Source organism: Bos mutus, chromosome 3 (genome assembly GCF_027580195.1).
Source record: "Bos mutus isolate GX-2022 chromosome 3, NWIPB_WYAK_1.1, whole genome shotgun sequence".
Taxonomy (NCBI): Eukaryota; Metazoa; Chordata; class Mammalia; order Artiodactyla; family Bovidae; genus Bos; species Bos mutus.
The window spans coordinates 89,952,097-89,969,438 of NC_091619.1; the positions used below are offsets into that span (position 1 = coordinate 89,952,097).

Consider the following 17,342-nt stretch of genomic DNA (forward strand, 5'->3'; position numbering starts at 1 on the left):
TGTTCTGGATGGAGGACACAGCTTGAGCAAATAAAGACTTACAGGTTGGAATCCACAAGGTGTTCTTGTGGGGAACACAGAAAGGTCTGACACTGGATGCTTGGGAGGTAAAATGAGACTCAGGACTCATCCACAGGCACTAGAGTGTCCAACTAAGGACCTTGTGCTTTATCCTGGGGCTGAGAGGAACCATGCCAGGCTTCAGAGCAGGGTACCCTTGACATAAAGTGCTCCAGCGTTCTTAGAGCCTGAAAGGGAAGGAAGGTGGGACTGCACTATTATACAGAAAACTTGTCAACCACAGTAGCCTCTCCTTGCAGGGAGGATGCTCATGGAGGCTTGCTTGTCTCTTGAGTTTCAGGTTCTAGCTGGTGAATCTTTTCCTGTTGCAGAGCTGCCCTTCCAAGCTGAGCCCAGAGACCTTCCTGGCCTTCCTCATCAGTGCTGTGGACAGGCTCACCGAGGACACCTACCTTGTCCGGTTTGCACTACCCGGGAACAGCCAGCTTGGCCTGTGGCCTGGCCAGCACCTCATTCTACGGTACACTCAGGTAGTGGGAGGACCTCATCCTACGGTACACTCAGGTGGTGGGAGCACCTCATCCTACGGTACACTCAGGTGGTGGGAGCACCTCATCCTATGGTACACACAGGTAGTGGGAGGACCTCATCCCATGGTACACTCAGGTGGTGGGAGCACCTCATCCTACAGTACACTTAGGTAGTGGGAGGACTTCATCCTATGGTACGCTCAGGTGGTGGGAGCACCTCATCCTATGGTACACTCAGGTGGTGGGAGCACCTCATCCTACAGTACACTCAGGTGGTGGGAGCACCTCATCCTACGGTACGCTCAGGTGGTGGGAGCACCTCATCCTACAGTACGCTCAGGTGGTGGGAGCACCTCATCCTACAGTACACTCAGGTGGTGGGAGCACCTCATCCTACGGTACACACAGGTAGTGGGAGGACCTCATCCTATGGTATACTCAGGTAGTGGGAGGACCTCATCCTATGGTATACTCAGGTAATGGGAGCACCTCATCCTACAGTACACTCAGGTGATGGGAGGACCCCATCCTATGGTACACTCAGGTAGTAGGAGGACCCCATCCTACGCTACACTCAGGTAGTAGGAGGACCCCATCCTACAGTACACTCGGGTAGTGGGAGGACCCAGGCTTTGCAGCCCTACTCTGCCATTTGTTAGCAGTGCGGCCCAGGGCAACTTGGTTAACCTTCCTAAAGCCTCCATTTGTCATCTTCAGAGTAAACACTGATACATGACTTAGAGGGCTCTTGGAATTGGCCTAGATAATGTATTTTCATGATAAATAACAACAACAAACACTTTTTTCATACAGTTTATGCTCATATGTATGAGCTTATTTATTGTTCACAAAATCCTGTGTGGTAGGCACCGTTATCATACCAGAGAGGAAACTGAAGTCAGAGAGGTTTAATAACTTCCCCAAGATCACACAGTTGGCAGATGTTGGAGCTAGGGTTTGAAAGCAAACAGTGTGGCTCCAGAGCTTGTGGCATTAACCTCATACAATTAGCACCAGTTGATAGAAAGGAGACTGACATTGAAAATAAGAGACTTGCCCAGTATCACACAGCTAACAAGGATTCAAGCCCAGACAGCCTGCCTCCTGAATTACAGCCTTCACTCCTCTGCACTTCCTTCTTTCTCCCAGCTTAATTTTGTCTTCTCATCCCACCTCGATCCCCACCTCCACCTACCCAGGGACAAGACTCTTTGGGACCTCCAGGTGGAGGCATCTAGCAGGCAGTCAGCTCTCTAGGCCTGACGCTCAGCAGAGAGATCTGAGCTGCAGGCGTGGATCTGGGAAGCATCCAGGTGTATCGTTATACCTAGATGGCATTTGGGAGCATGCGGGACATGGAAAGAAGGAAGGAGTTAGGACTGAACCCTGGCAACTCCACCATTTACAGTGTTGGCAAGAGGAGGTAAAGCCAGCAAAGGAGACAGAAGGTATAGCCAGGAAGGAAACCAGGAGAAAGCTTATTACTCATCACACTCTGGTCACTTGCCTCACACAGACCCCTGGTGTTTGTATACAGCTCATTCTGGCCTGTGGCCTGGCTGGCCAGTCCTTAAAAGTCACTGTTCCTTTAGGAGCCACAGGACAGGTCAGAGCCCAAGAAACCCTCCATCCATAAGTCAGGGATGCCCAGAACTGCCTGCTTCTGGTCTGGTCCCTCTCCACTGTCTCTGTCACTCTCACGACACCCACGTCCCTCCTCACTCAGACCCCTTCTGGTGCTCCACAGCACCTCCCCAGCAACACACCAACCCACAGCCCCAGCTCCCTTGCCCACCAAGTTCTCAGCTGCCCACCCCCATGCTTGCCCCTCTCACCAGTTCCTGGCTTGCCCTACATTAAACTACCTCTAAGCTTTTGCCCCTGGAGGAGGGCATGGCAACTCACTCTCATATTCTTGCCTGGAGAATCCCCATGGACAGAGGAGCCTGGCGGGCTACCGTCCATGGGGTGGCAAAGAGTTGGATATGCCTGAGTGCATAAGCACAGCACAGCACAGGCTTTTGCCTAGGTTCTTCCCTTTACTTCCTGTCCCCATTTTCACGTGTTAGTGGCTGGCTCATCCTTTAAAACCCAGCTCAGGGAGGGCTTCTGAGGCTCCCCAGATGAGAGTGCCTGTGACTTACCTCTGTCATAGCAAATGTCAGTGCTCTTTGCATCCGAGCCAGGCCATATGTGCCTTGTTCTGTAAGCATTTATTGAATGTTTCTGCCCAACTTTTGATACATTAGGATGAGCCTTTTTAATCTTTGCATACCTTGGAGAAGAAAATTTTGTACATGGTAGGGTTCAAGAAAGGGGTGCTTGGGTGCTCCCGGGAAGCTCTGAGGAGTAGTGGCAAGGAACCTGCCTCTGAGGCAGACGGAGCTACAGTTGATTCTAGCTGTGTGACCTCAGGCAGGTGGCATCCCTTCTCTAAGCCTTGGTTTCTTCATTTTGGTTATTGTTTGCAATAAATGAGGTACTGCCTGTAATATACTTGGTGCATCATAGGCACTTAATACAACATGTCTGCATGACTATCCTTCTGGCCCCCTTGTTGATAATACTGGAGTGGATTCATGCATCAGGTCAAACTTTGGACGAGGGCACCTTTGAGGATCCTTTCTAATTCCAATGCTCCTGGCATGTGGTAGTATTTGCTAAATGTTAAACACTTGTCAAACATAGCTGTTTTTATCTTGATCATGCTATGGTCAGGGAGAGGTCAGGAAAAACCTCAGTGATGTCCTAAAACAGCTCACATCATCAGTGTGCTTTTTGAAGCACCTTTCCATCTGTAATCCCAATGGAACCACATAGCAGGAGCATGGGTGATTGTCCCCATTTTACAGAAGGAGCAACTGAAGGTTTAAGTGACCTGCCCAGGGTCTCATAGCCAGCACGCAGTCGTAGGGGAGCCCAGTACGCTTGTCTTCTGCTCCACCGTGCCTGCCCGTCAGTGAGGGCTGCTGGGATGACTGGGCCCCTAGCTTCACTTTCACCAGCCTGGCACAGGTTAGGTACTCTAAGGATTTGTTGAATGATTGGCTGAATGCCTGACCAAGTGCATCTCTTTCCCAGAGGGACAGTAGATGACTTAGAAATTCAGAGAGCCTATACGCCCATCAGCCCTGCCAATGCAGAAGGATACTTCGAAGTTTTAATCAAGGTAAGTCAACTCACACGGTTGCTCTAAGAGCCAAGGACTGGACCTCCATTTGCCAACTTGGTCAGGGTTGGGCACTTCCCTTTGATGTGGGAAAAGCCAGGATTCACGTGGGAGGAAGCTGGCTGGAGGGAAGAGCAAGGACAATGAGGGTGGCCTTTTCTAATCTCCTTTCCTAGGGAAAAGGGGCTGCTGCATCATCAACAGAGGCATGTTCCTGATAGATTTTATGGACAAAAGGCTTGGGCTGAGAAGAGTAAAGCTCTTCCTCCTCACCATCTTACTACTGATGGAGCGTGAGCACTGAGCCAGGGAAAGGGGAACCAAGTCATGGGCTCCTTCTGTATGCTGGGCACAGGCATCCAGGGGGAGTCAGACCCAGTGCCCACCGTCCGATGGGGCCAGATTAGGACACTGCAAGGTGGTAGACGCAGCAGGCCCCAGCCCAGCTCAGGGCACCTGGGGCCGCAGGGAAAGCGGGCTGGGCTTCCTCGAGGAAGCTGTGTGTGTGAGCTCTGTGTTAAGCTCAGGATTGGGAAGGAAGCTCTGAGTGCTGAGCAGTGTGTATATACAGCAGCCAAGGGGGCATGATTTGGGGAACTTCCAGTCATTCGTCTTGGAACAGAGCGGGTGCGCAGGCAAAAGATGGGACATGGAGTACCTCGGGGACCAAGCTAACTGAAATTACCTTATAGAAGGAGTTGGCAAGGGCCGGGGCATTTGAGTTGGGCCTTGAAGAAGGAGTACAGATTAGAGGTGGTGTTCCAGGGCTGGATAACCAAAGGCGGGGAGAGGTGAAATAGAGCAGGGTCTGGTGGGATCTATACTCAGTCTGAGTGGTGGAGGGAGACATGCTTGTAGGGGCAGCCAAGGTGGGCTGGGCAGTTGGTAGAGATGAGATGAACAAAATGGGCTGGATGCAAAATGCCCCAGAGACCCAAGGAGTAGGCAATAAATGTATAAGAAGTCATGGGCGGGTCATGGTGGAGAGATCTGACAGAATGTGGTCCACTGGAGAAGGGAATGGCAAACCACTTCAGTATTCTTGCCTTGAGAACCCCCATGAACGGTATGAAAAGGCAAAAAGATTCACTCCCCAGGTCAGTAGGTGCCCAATATGCTACTGGAGATCAGTGGAGAAATAACTTCAGAAAGAATGAAGGGATGGAGCCAAAGCAAAAAGAATACCCAGCTGTGGATGTGACTGGTGATAGAAGCAAGGTCCGATGCTGTAAAGAGCAATATTGCATAGGAACCTGGAATGTCAGGTCCATGAATCAAGGCAAATTGGAAGTGGTCAAACAAGAGATGGCAAGAGTGAATGTCGACATTCTAGGAATCAGCAAACTGAAATGGACTGGAATGGGTGAATTTAACTCAAATGACCATTATATCTACTACTGCGGGCAGGAATCCCTCAGAAGAAATGGAGTAGCCATCATGGTCAACAAAAGAGTCCGAAATGCAGTACTCGGATGCAATCTCAAAAACGACAGAATGATCTCTGTTCGTTTCCAAGGCAAACCATTCAATATCACAGTAATCCAAGTCTATGCCCCAACCAGTAACGCTGAAGAAGCTGAAGTTGAACGGTTCTATGAAGTCCTACAAGACCTTTTAGAACTAACACCCAAAAAAGATGTCCTGTTCATTATAGGGGACTGGAATGCAAAAGTACGAAGTTAAGAAACACCTGGAGTAACAGGCAAATTTGGCCTTGGATACGGAATGAAGCAGGGCAAAGACTAATAGAGTTTTGCCAAGAAAACGCACTGGTCATAACAAACACCCTCTTCCAACAACACAAGAGAAGACTCTATACATGGATATCACCAGATGGTCAACACCGAAATCAGATTGATTATATTCTTTGCAGCTAAAGATGGAGAAGCTCTATACAGTCAGCAAAAACAAGACCAGGAGCTGACTGTGGCTCAGACCATGAACTCCTTATTGCCAAATTCAGACTGAAATTGAAGAAAGTAGGGAAAACCACTAGACCATTCAGGTATGACCTAAATCAAATCCCTTATGATTATACAGTGGAAATGAGAAATAGATTTAAGGGCCTAGATCTGATAGATAGAGTGCCTGATGAACTATGGAATGAGGTTCGTGACATTGTACAGGAGACAGGGATCAAGACCATCCCCATGGAAAAGAAATGCAAAAAAGCAAAATGGCTGTCTGGGGAGGCCTTACAAATAGCTGTGAAAAGAAGAGAAGCGAAAAGCAAAGGAGAAAAGGAAAGATATAAACATCTGAATGCAGAGTTCCAAAGAATAGCAAGAAGAGATAAGAAAGCCTTCTTCAGTGATCAATGCAAAGAAATAGAGGAAAACAACAGAATGGGAAAGACTAGAGATCTCTTCAAGAAAATCAGAGATACCAAAGGAACATTTCATGCAAAAATGAGCTCGATAAAGGACAGAAATGGTATGGACCTAACAGAAGCAGAAGATATTAAGAAGAGGTGGCAAGAATACACAGAAGAACTGTACAAAAAAGATCTTCATGACCCAGATAATCACGATGGTGTGATCACTGACCTAGAGCCAGACATCCTGGAATGTGAAGTCAAGTGGGCCTTAGAAAGCATCACTACGAACAAAGCTAGTGGAGGTGATAGAATTCCAGTTGAGCTATTCCAAATCCTGAAAGATGATGCTGTGAAAGTGCTGTACTCAATATGCCAGCAAATTTGGAAAACTCAGCAGTGGCCACAGGACTGGAAAAGGTCCGTTTTCATTCCAATCCCAAAGAAAGGCACTGCCAAAGAATGCTCAAACTACCGCACAATTGCACTCATCTCACACGCTAGTAAAGTAATGCTCAAAATTCTCCAAGCCAGGCTTCAGCAATACGTGAACCGTGAACGTCCTGATGTTCAAGCTGGTTTTAGAAAAGGCAGAGAAACTAGAGATCAAATTGCCAACATCCGCTGGATCATGGAAAAAGCAAGAGAATTCCAGAAAAACATCTATTTCTGCTTTATTGACTATGCCAAAGCCTTTGACTGTGTGGATCACAATAAACTGTGGAAAATTCTGAAAGAGATGGGAATACCAGATCACCTGATTTGCCTCTTGAGAAATTTGTATGCAGGTCAGGAAGCAACAGTTAGAACTGGACATGGAACAACAGACTGGTTCCAAATAGGAAAAGGAGTTCGTCAAGGCTGTATATTGTCACCCTGTTTATTTAACTTATATGCAGGGTACATCATGAGAAATGCTGGACTGGAAGAAACACAAGCTGGAATCAAGATTGCCGGGAGAAATATCAATAACCTCAGATATGCAGATGACACCACCCTTATGGCAGAAAGTGAAGAGGAACTAAAAAGCCTCTTGATGAAAGTGAAAATGGAGAGTGAAAAAGTTGGCTTAAAGCTCAACATTCAGAAAACGAAGATCATGGCATCCGGTCCCATCACTTCATGGGAAATAGATGGGGAAACAGTGGAAGCAGTGTCAGACTTTATGTTTCTGGGCTCCAAAATCACTACAGATGGTGACTGCAGCCATGAAATTAAAAGACGCTTGCTCCTTGGAAGGAAAGTTATGACCAACCTAGATAGCATATTCATATTCTGTCAAAAGCAGAGACATTACTTTGCCAACAAAGGTTCGTCTAGTCAAGGCTATGGTTTTTCCTGTGGTCATGTATAGATGTGAGAGTTGGACTGTGAAGAAGGCTGAGTGCCGAAGAATTGATGCTTTTGAAGTGTGGTGTTGGAGAAGACTCTTGAGAGTCCCTTGGACTGCAAGGAGATCCAACCAGTCCATTCTGAAGGAGATCAGCCCTGGGATTTCTTTGGAGGGAATGATGCTAAAACTGAAACTCCAGTACTTTGGCCACCTCATGCAAAGAGTTGACTCATTGGAAAAGACTCTGATGCTGGGAGGGATTGGGGGCAGGAGGAGAAGGGGACGACAGAGGATGAGATGGCTGGATGGCATCACTGACTCGATGGATGTGAGTCTGAGTGAACTCCGGGAGTTGGTGATGGACAGGGAGGCCTGGCGTGCTGCGATTCATGGGGTCGCAAAGAGTCGGACACAACTGAGCGGCTGATCTGATCTGATCTGATATGAAATTGCTGACACGCTAACGTTTTTGACTTATGGAACCAGCAGTTTCACATGAGTCGGCCTAATACATAGCTCTAGATCTTTTCCCAAACAGAATCCTCAAGATAGGTGTTCACATCCTTTGTCTCCCTTATAGGACAGAAATTACCCCCCTCTCATTGACAAGTAAACTGAGACCCCAGGAGAGCCTGAGGCTCCCCAGGTAGTAAGAAGTGCAAGTGGTGGGTAAGCCCTGGCCTCCTGATTCCAAGTCCCCAGCACCATCTATGGCTCCTGCCTTCCCTGCCTGCCTTCAGAGCTCGAGTATTTATTCCCTCAAACATAAGCTTGGATGGGATCCCTTCTCCACGCAACTGTTTGTCTGGGAGATTCCACAAATCCTCTCCAAATGGCCCACTTCCCCAAGCTGCTTGTCTGGGTGTGTTTCTATTGAAAGGATAAGCCTAGAGACAGTACTTCAGGGCAGCTGGATCACTCCCAGCTGCAAGGCTGATTTTCTCCTTCGTTTACCGGAAAGCCTCTCTTCAGAGAGATGCTTAATTATCCCTAAGCCGCTGGCTGAAGAACTGGAAATGTCTTGGCAAATTGGGAAGGCAGGCGGGTTTTCTAAGGTTTACACTCCCTTGTGGATAGGAAGGGGGAACTCCCATTTCTCAGGCACCTTCTGGGCTCCAGGTACTGCCTCTAGCTCTTTAATTACCTCATTTCAACCTTGTAACCACCCTGCAGAGTAGATCATATTCTCCCCACTTTGCAGATGAAGAAACTAAAGCTCAGAGAGATGATATTGTCCCAAGGCCCCTTGGGTAATATGATCCCAAACGGAAGAACAAGTCCAGTGTCAGTTCTGTTAAACAGATGTGTTTTGAGGGTTTACCCTGTGCCAGGCTCTGTGTGAGTGCCAGAAGCACAGAAAAATCCTTCCTTTCTCCTTGAGTTCTCTCTGTGCCGTAGGGCTTCTAAGGCCACCCCTGGGGCTGTGCCTCCGTAGGACCAGGGCCACAAAACAAGGGATAGGCTGAAATGTATCTTTCAGCAAGTTAGAAAAACTGTAGCCTCCTCCCCAGACCTCTTCCAGGTCAGCCAAGGACGTTCTTTGCTTTATGCATTTGGTGCCCAAGGAAGGCAGCGATGGTACCAGAAGTGGCTGCGAGTGTTTAAAAGCAAGTCTGGTGACCAAAGCCCAGTCTCTCCTTCAGGCCTGGTTATAATTTCTCCAAACACTCTTCCAGTCCTCTCTCCCAGTGCTCCCCTGACCCGACTCTATCGTGTCCACTTGCTGTTCCTAGAACATGACCTGGGCTGTCCTACCCCTGAGCATACCACACCTGATGCCCAGAATCCTTTGTGCCCGTCTGCTCCCATCTCCAGTGAGTCTGATCCTACCCAGTCGTTAAGGTCCAGCCCCACTGCTTCCTTCTCCAGGAAGCTCTCCTCAGTCCCGCTGCACTGGAAGTGACTGCACCTCCTCAGGCATTAGGTAGTCTCTACCTTGTGTGTGTCTGAGACTTAGGTCCCTCTTAGACTGTGAGCTCCTTAAGCTTAGGAGGGCCTGATCTGGGTTACTGATTTGTTCATTCAGATGTTAAAGTCCTTTCCATGATTCAGGCACTGGCTGCTTTCATGGAGCTTAAGGTCCAGCTGTCTTCCCTGCAGCCCCAGCATAGTGCCCAGCACAGAGTGGGTGGGCACCCAGCAAGTGCATACTGCCCTTCTCCCGTGGAGGAATCCCCTCCACAACCTTCACTTTTTCCTCCAGCCAGGAGACAGTATAGGGATATGCAGAGATTGCAAGTGAGTGGCTCACAAACTGCCTCTAGCCTACAAATATATTTCGTTTTGGCCTGTATAGTGTTTTAAAATTTTGAATTAATTGCTAACATTTCAAGAATGGGAAAATTTTCTTAAAAATATGGATTTCCTGCCCCTCTTAGAAAGTCAGAAGATCTGGCATCACTGGCCCTGTGGACTGTGGACTGGAATTTGCAAAGTGGCTTCTTCTTTAGAAAGAGTATTCGCTCACCAATTTACCTTAGTCTCCACCACTCACTCTTGTCTGCCTGATGCTGAGACTGTTAGGTGCCATTAATTGTCTCTTCCCTGATTCTTCACTCAGTTGTGTTACCCGTGTGGCCCCTGGTTATTTGGTTTGAGACCTCTGTAGTTAGGGCCGACAGTCATACAGATTCTCATCCTGGTCTTACCATTTACCTTCTGTGTAAGGTTCTGGGCCTCATCTGAAAACGGGGGCTGACAGTACTAACTTCGTGGATGATTAGAAGGATTAAATGAGACAACACGTGTAAAGTACTGAGCTTGCGGCTGCCGTGGCGTGTATTGGCGGCGCGGCTGCCGTGGCCTGTATTGGCGGCGCGTGCCCGTCCACTGAGGTCTCCCTTTGTTTGCTTCCAGTGCTACCAGACTGGGCTGATGTCCCGGTATGTCAAGTCCTGGAAAGCAGGAGACACAGCTTTCTGGAGAGGACCCTTCGGAGGCTTCTTCTATAAACCAAACCAGGTCAGTGCCCATGCTGTGTCCTCAGGAGACCCCTGCCAGCTTAGCCTCCAGGACTGTGGTTCTCATGTTTCAAGCCATATAATCTCGCTGTGCCATTCTTCTTGAGCCCAGACCTAATGCCAAGAGTATACTTGGGGCTGGACATGGGAGGAGATGGGATAGGTACTAAGAGACAAAACTGCCTATGTCCCAGAACCATCCATGCCTGAACATTGCTTGGAAAAATTCAGACTAAGTTTGGCATGTAGGGCCCGTACACCAGCTGACTCTCGGATCTCTTTCCAGTTTCACGGGCCATTTACAAGACTATGGAGACCACTCCCTAAGTACACCTTGTGACTTGCTGCTGGGAAGTCCCCTGCCTCCCAGGCCAAGGGTTCTTCCCCTCATCTTCATGGCATGTTCAAGTCCTGCCCTGACACTCCTAGGAAAAAGCAGTCATTTCTCATCAATTGGTGCATATAAGAAAACAGTTTGACAGTGTGTGCTGGGGACTTGGGACTTCCTTGTGCCTTAGTTTGCAAAGAATCTGCCTGCAATACAAGAGACCACCTGCAATGCAGGAGACCTGGGTTCGATCCTTGGATCAGGAAGATCCCTTCGAGAAGGAAATGGCAAACCACTTGGTATTCCTGCCTGGGAAGTCCCGTGGACAAAGGAGCCTGGTGGGCCACAGTCCATGGGGTTGCAAAGAGGTGGACTCGACTGAACAATTAAACCACCACTGGGAGTCTTAGGAATCTTCACATCCTTGACCCAGTGCTTCCACTTCTAAAGTGTGTCCTATGGAAAGAATCCAAATGCTGCCTCTTGCACATGTTCATTGCAGCGTATTTATAATAGCGAGAAATTGGAGACAGCTGAACATCCAACAACAGAGCAATTATGTACACTGGGTTACAGGCACTTGATAGACTACTATCCTGGATTTTAAAATTATGTTTATAAATGATGTTGATGCTTATGCTGTAAGGTCATGACCAATACTAAGTAAAATACTGAATACACAACAAGCTAGGAAACTTAAGTTAGATTATACAGAAAAAGTATTTTTTTTTAAAAAAGCAATAAAATGTTAGCAGCTCTGGTTGGTGGAATTATGGGTGATTTTTATTTTCTTCATTATATTTTCCAAATTACCCACAATGAGTATCTATTACCTTTTATAATGAGGAAAACAAAGCAAAACAAATGGAAAAGAATGAATCATTCTTCCTCTCTATTCTTTTATTTTTAATTGAAGTATAATTGATTTACAATGTTGTGATAGCTTCAGGTATACAGCAGAGTGATTCAGTTATATATACACACACACACACATACATTCTTTTTCAGATTCTTTTCCCTTATAGGTTATTACAAAATATTAAGTACAGTTTCCTGTGCTCTACAGTAGGTCGCTGTTGGTTATCTAGTTTATATATGGCTGCTGCTAAGTCGCTTCAGTGTCCGACTCTGTGCGACCCCATGGACTGCAGCCTACCAGGCCCCTCCGTCCATGGGATTTTCCAGGCAAGAGTACTGGAGTGGGTGGCCACTGCCTTCTCCTTTATATATGGCAGTGTATATGTTAATTCCAAACTCCTACTTCATCCCTCGTCTCTTTTCCTCCTTGGTAACCATAAGTTTGTTTTCCTTTTTGGCCATGCCACGCGGCATGCGGATCCCAGTTCCCCCATCAGGGATCAAACTTGCGTCCCTGCACTTGAAGTGCAGACTCTTAACCACTGGACCCCCAGGGAAGTCCCCACGAGTTTGTTTGCTATGTCTGTGTGTCCATTCTTTTTGTGTAATTTAAAAATAGCTTTTACTGGTATTCTCCTTATTACAAATGTAGTATCTGTTCATTACCCCCCAAAATCTGCAGATATAAAGAAGCTAAAAGAAGAAATATAGAATACCTGCAGGCCATCTTCCCAGACATAACAGTCTTGGCATCCACAGACCCCTCGGGAAAGCCCCACACTTGCTGTCTGGGAGGGCACAGGGCCAGGCTGTGAAGGAAAGGACATGGCGTCTCATGCACCAACGTTTGGCTGCTGAGACTGTGGCTGAGACTTTGCTCTGCTCCTGTGAGGGTGCCAGGGTGCAGGCCAGTCTTGCCACTCTGCAGCCAGCTTCATGGCAGGTGGCTCACGTCAGCCCTGAGACTGGCATGTTAGCATCTGTCTTGCATTTGTTCCACAGACATTCATAGGGGTTCACCCAGGGCCAGGCCAGTGCTGGACCCTGGAGGCCCGGAGATGGGTCAGATGAGCCCTCCTCCAGACGCTCCCAGTCTGATGGGAGACGGGCGCACAGATTGATGATAACAACACAGGGTGAGGAGGGTGTGCAGAAGGCTGTGGGAACACCTGCCCGTGGCTCAGGGGAGGCTCCCCAGAGGAGAGCCTGAGCAGTGATGGGAGAAAGAGGTGACACACGGCAGCCTCCGTGACTGGAGGCTGGGGGAATCGGAGCACAGGCCAGGATGACGGGCCAGCAGTAGGGCTCAGTGAGGGGCAGGAATGTAACTGCATTGGGTCCCAGGCTCCGTACCAGGCACTTGTCATCTCTGTAATCCTCATGCCAGTTCTGAGATAGGTGCTCTTCTGCAGAGGTCTATTTTTTTTTTTTTTAAACCAGTGAAGAAAGCAAGGCTCTGAGAAGTGAAAGAACTTGCCCAGATCATAGGGCTGAGGGTTTACCCCGAGATCTGCATGGCTCCTGGTAGTCCAAGAAGCATTCCATGCAGTAGTGTGGTGTGCGGTGGCTATCGCTAAAGCTAGAGGAAACTCGGACTGCACTCACAGAGACCTACAAAGCATAGAGGTGAACACCTCACTGTGCGGGTCAGGCACTAACCTGCACAGCACTGATCTTAAAGAGACCTAGAGCCAGGAAACAGGTTTGGAGAGGGGGAGTTGGTGGAACAGGGGCCCCTTGGGAGCTCACTTTTATTGCTTGGCTCTCTGGGCCAGCACTGTGCCAGGCACTGAGGTATAGTATCTCATTTAGTCTAGAGAAGAGCAGGCTCAGGGTCCAAGCCAGGGCCCTCAGATCTCTGCAAGGTGGCCCTGTGGCAGAGGAAGCAGCCCAGAGGGCAGGGCCGGGGTAGGGGTGGTGGGCAAAGCTTTGGTTGGAGCAGGTTTCAGGTCATTGAGATGAGAAGCCCTCCCTGGCAAGGGGAGTCAGCTTGTAATACAGCAGACTTCTTGGGAAGTAGTGGGCTTGTTGCTCAGTCGCCAAGTCGTGTCTGACTTTTTGCGACCCCACGGACTGCAGCCAGGCTTTCCTGAGCCTCACCGTCTCCCAGAGTTTGCCAAAATTCATGTCCATTGAATCAGTGATGCCATCCAACCATCTCATCCTTTGTCACCCTCTTCTCCTTCTGCCTTTAATCTTTCCCAGCATCAGGGTCTTTTCCAATGAGTCAGCTCTTCGCATCAGGTGGCTGAAGGATCCGTCCTTCCGATGAGTATTCAGAGTTGATTTCCTTTAAGATTGATCCAGTGGGCTGCCTATCAGCAGAAGTGTGTAAGCAGAGCCCCTTGGGGATGCTTTAGAAGGCAGCCAGCCATTTGTAGGATGGCTGCACCACTGCTTTTCCTTGCAGCCTCCGGATTCCATGATTTCTGTTCCATAGGCCTCACAAGCTGTAGCTCACAGGCACGGAGGGTTCCCTGGAGGGGGTAGAGAGGGAAGCTCAGATGGGCAGGACACCCCAGAAGGACAGTACCATCCAGTTCAAGCACGCTCAGGAAAAGGCCCCATAGTTGGTAGGTGGAGTAAGACCCCTTCCCAACCCAGCCCTGTCATGTACCGTCTTGTTCCCCAGTACGGGGAGCTCCTCATGCTGGCTGCTGGCACCGGCCTGGCCCCCATGGTGCCCATCCTCCAGAGCATCACAGACAATGCAGAGGACGAGACCTTCATCACCCTGGTCGGCTGCTTCAAGACCTTTGAGGGAATCTACCTGAAAACCTTCCTCCAGGAGCAGGCCCGTTTCTGGAATGTCCGCACCTTCTTTGTCCTCAGCCAGGTGAGCCCAGGGGATGACTTCCGTCCCTGATGGAGACTCTGCTGCCCCCTTGCACCCCTCCCGAGGGCCCGCTGTGGGCTCTCTCACCCGTGCCGTAATAATCATTCTCATCACTGGTGGCAGCCACAGCGTGTGCCTGTGTTATCATGTTCGTCATGCAGGTGAGGAAGCTGACGCTCAGAGGTGAAGGTACCAGCTTGTGTCACGCTGCCAGACGGGGTGAGGCCAGGATCTGAGCCCAAGGCTGTCTGCTTCCAGAGCACCAGCTCTCACCCAGCATGCTTTGCTGCCTGCCGTCCACCCTCCGGCATCCTGCGTTGTGTGGGCAAGGGGCCTGGTGGTGGAAGCAGTGGGCCAGGCACAGACGTCCTCTGGCTGTCATGGCTGATTGAGGCAGGGACATATTTCTAGGTTACCAGTCTCTCAGTGCTCCACCCAGTGCCAGGCACGGAGGAGGCACTCATCCTGTCAACAGCTGGTGGAGTAAACTAGATCCGAGTTCATGGCATTTGTTAGAGTCTTTTCCACATCCCTTTTCCGTGCAAGCCCCAGCCACTCTAGCTAGAAATGGCTTTGCTTCCTGAGCCCTCTTCCCTTTGGTTCCCTGTCCCGCCGTTCATTCAAGGGACCCCTCCGGGCCCTCCCTTCAGGGCCACGGCTTGCGGGTGGGGGATGTCTTGCCTCTTACCTCAAGCTAGGCCTTCAGCTGTCTTTGTTTGTGTGCCTTCCCCTAGTCTGTAGCTTCATTTCTCTTTCCTGCACACCCTGGGTTGGGGTCCCCTGCTGGTGTCTCCCCTCCGTTCTCTTGCTCAGGGTCAGCCTCATTGCCCTGTACTTAGAGTGTCCCTAAAGACTTCCGTGATCCTTGACATTGTGGGTGGGAGGCTGTCAGGAAACCAGAGATCCTGAGGTCCCCAGGAGCCAGAGTCCACAGGCCTGTCTATCAGGAGGAATGCTCAGTGGCCTGATCACCCAGGATGTCATGCTTGGTGAGCGTGAGCAGCGACAGCCATGCCCAAGGTCAGAGATGGAGCAAAGGGCTAGTGGACAGCCAAGGGGAGAGGGGTGAGGGAAGGGCCAGTCCTGCTTAAAAATGAAGATGCCCTGTTCCTGGCCTCCAGGGGCTCACCTGTATATGTGGAGGCAGCCACAGAGACGGCTGACAAGGGCTTCCCTTCATCCAGCACTTTCTCTGTGCCTGGCACTGTTCTAAGCACTGTATGTGTATTAACTCATATAGCCCCCACCAAAATCTTTGGAGGCTTGTACTGCCATCGTGGCCTTTTAATGAATGTGGAAACCGAGGCACAGAGAGGTTAAGAACCTTGCCCAAGGTAACACAGCAAGTTGGTGGAGAAGCCATGGTTTTATTGCTTGCTGGTATAAAACAGCACAGGGAGAGGTGCTGTGGAGTGTGTTCAGGGTGCTGGCAGCAAGCAGAGAGGGCTTCACAGAGCAGATGGCATTTGAGCCTGGGCTTGAGGGCAGAGTTAAAGTTCACCAGCAATACGGGACCTCCTACCTTGGGCCAGGGTTTTGATGATGCCGGTGCCCTGGGGTTGGGCAGGCGAGTGGGCTGGCTGTCAATAGCAAGGGCAGGTGGGGGAGGATGGAGTGAGAGGCACCTCCTCCCTGTCCGTGCTCCCTCCACTCCAGTTGCTGCCTGGGCCATAGTGACAGCATCGTCAAGGGTCTCCCTGTTCAGGCCACTTCTTGCCTATTTGTCTTTGATCCTGTCTCTGGAAGGTCAGCTCTGACCACATCGCTGCCCCGCTTCCTGCCCTTCCCTGGCTCCCCACGGCTCTCAGGACTGTGTGCCAGCCCTCTGCAGCCTCGCACCCTGGCCCTTCTCCATCCACTGCACGCTGCATTTGGCGTCACTGGTCTGCCTGTGGTCGCGAGTGCTCCATGCTTTTCTGCCTTTGCTCATGCTGTTCCCCCACAGGGAGCACTTTTTCCCACTTCTTAAGCTAACGCCCACTCATCCCTCACATCTCTCTGCAGAGGTGTAATTCCATCCTGGGAGCTTCCCTGAGCCTCCCGGCTGGTGTAGGTGTTTCTGCTGTCACGGCCCAGGCTCTCCTTCACCCACCCCGCTGCATCTTCATTGTTGAGGGTCCCCCTCCCGACTTGAGCAGCAACCAGACCCCATGTATCTCTTGGTGTACAGTCAGGGTGAGCCGCACTGCATGAACTGGTCAGGGAGGAAGGGGGGATTGGGGAGTGGGAAGGAGGGGCAAGGCCAGTGGGCCCTGCTGGTTCCTGCCCTCGAGGGGGCCTGTTGGGCAGGTCAGAGCACAAAGGGCACACGAGAAGATGCAGATCATCAGAGAGGATCCACTGTGAGCAGCACAGCACTGTCCTCAGAGGCCCTCGGGGTCTGATGGGCTCTGAATGTGCCTGGGATTCTAGGCCTGCTCTCATGGAGCCTCTTTCAGGGTTTCTCAATCACCCCGCGCTCATCACTCATCACAGTAGCTCAGAGAGGTCATGGTCACTCACCAGAAATTGGTGGCAAAGCTTGCATTCCAACCGCAACAGCGCTGTCTCCATCCTGTCTCGCAGCTTGGCTCTAGGAATGAGAGGTTCACCTCAATAGCATCTGCAGAGGTGACAGCCCTATTCTGCTGGGGTTTTATTTGTTTTGGATGCTGATTACATGGCTTCTTCTCTTTCGTCAAAATTCTCCAAACTGTCAATACATATGCAATATATGACATATGTATACATACGTTATACTTCAAGAAAATGTTTACTTAAAAGAAATTTTTCCAAGTCAGCTGGTAGTGGAGATTTTCTTTTGTAACCTTGGGGATGAAAGTCACAAGCTAAGGTTAGAGGAGCATAACGAGAAAGAGCCTGGGGCCTCATACACCCCCAGAATACTTCTCTAGCCTTCCCGTGTGAAAGAAATAAACACCTCTCTTGGTTAAGGCAGCCTGGGATCACTGATATACAGCCAGATGAGGCCAGGAGCCCTGTCTGCCTGGAGC

At 49.9% G+C, this 17,342-nt stretch overlaps 1 protein-coding gene across 6 annotated transcripts in view; it reads left to right on the forward strand.

Annotated features, from left to right (window-relative positions):
* Window positions 1-17,342, forward strand: part of CYB5RL (cytochrome b5 reductase like) — a 30,408-nt gene that overhangs the window by 6,130 nt on the left and 6,936 nt on the right. For 5 of the 6 annotated variants that reach the window (XM_005897237.3, XM_070367985.1, XM_070367983.1 and 2 more), the window contains 4 exons: window positions 393-541; window positions 3,633-3,720; window positions 10,224-10,328; window positions 14,146-14,349. In XM_005897237.3, the coding sequence (XP_005897299.2) occupies window positions 393-541; window positions 3,633-3,720; window positions 10,224-10,328; window positions 14,146-14,349 (546 nt within the window). Of the gene's footprint in view, window positions 1-392; window positions 542-3,632; window positions 3,721-10,223; window positions 10,329-10,613; window positions 13,916-14,145; window positions 14,350-17,342 lie in introns of those variants that run through there. The other variant, XM_070367986.1, reaches the window with a different exon arrangement.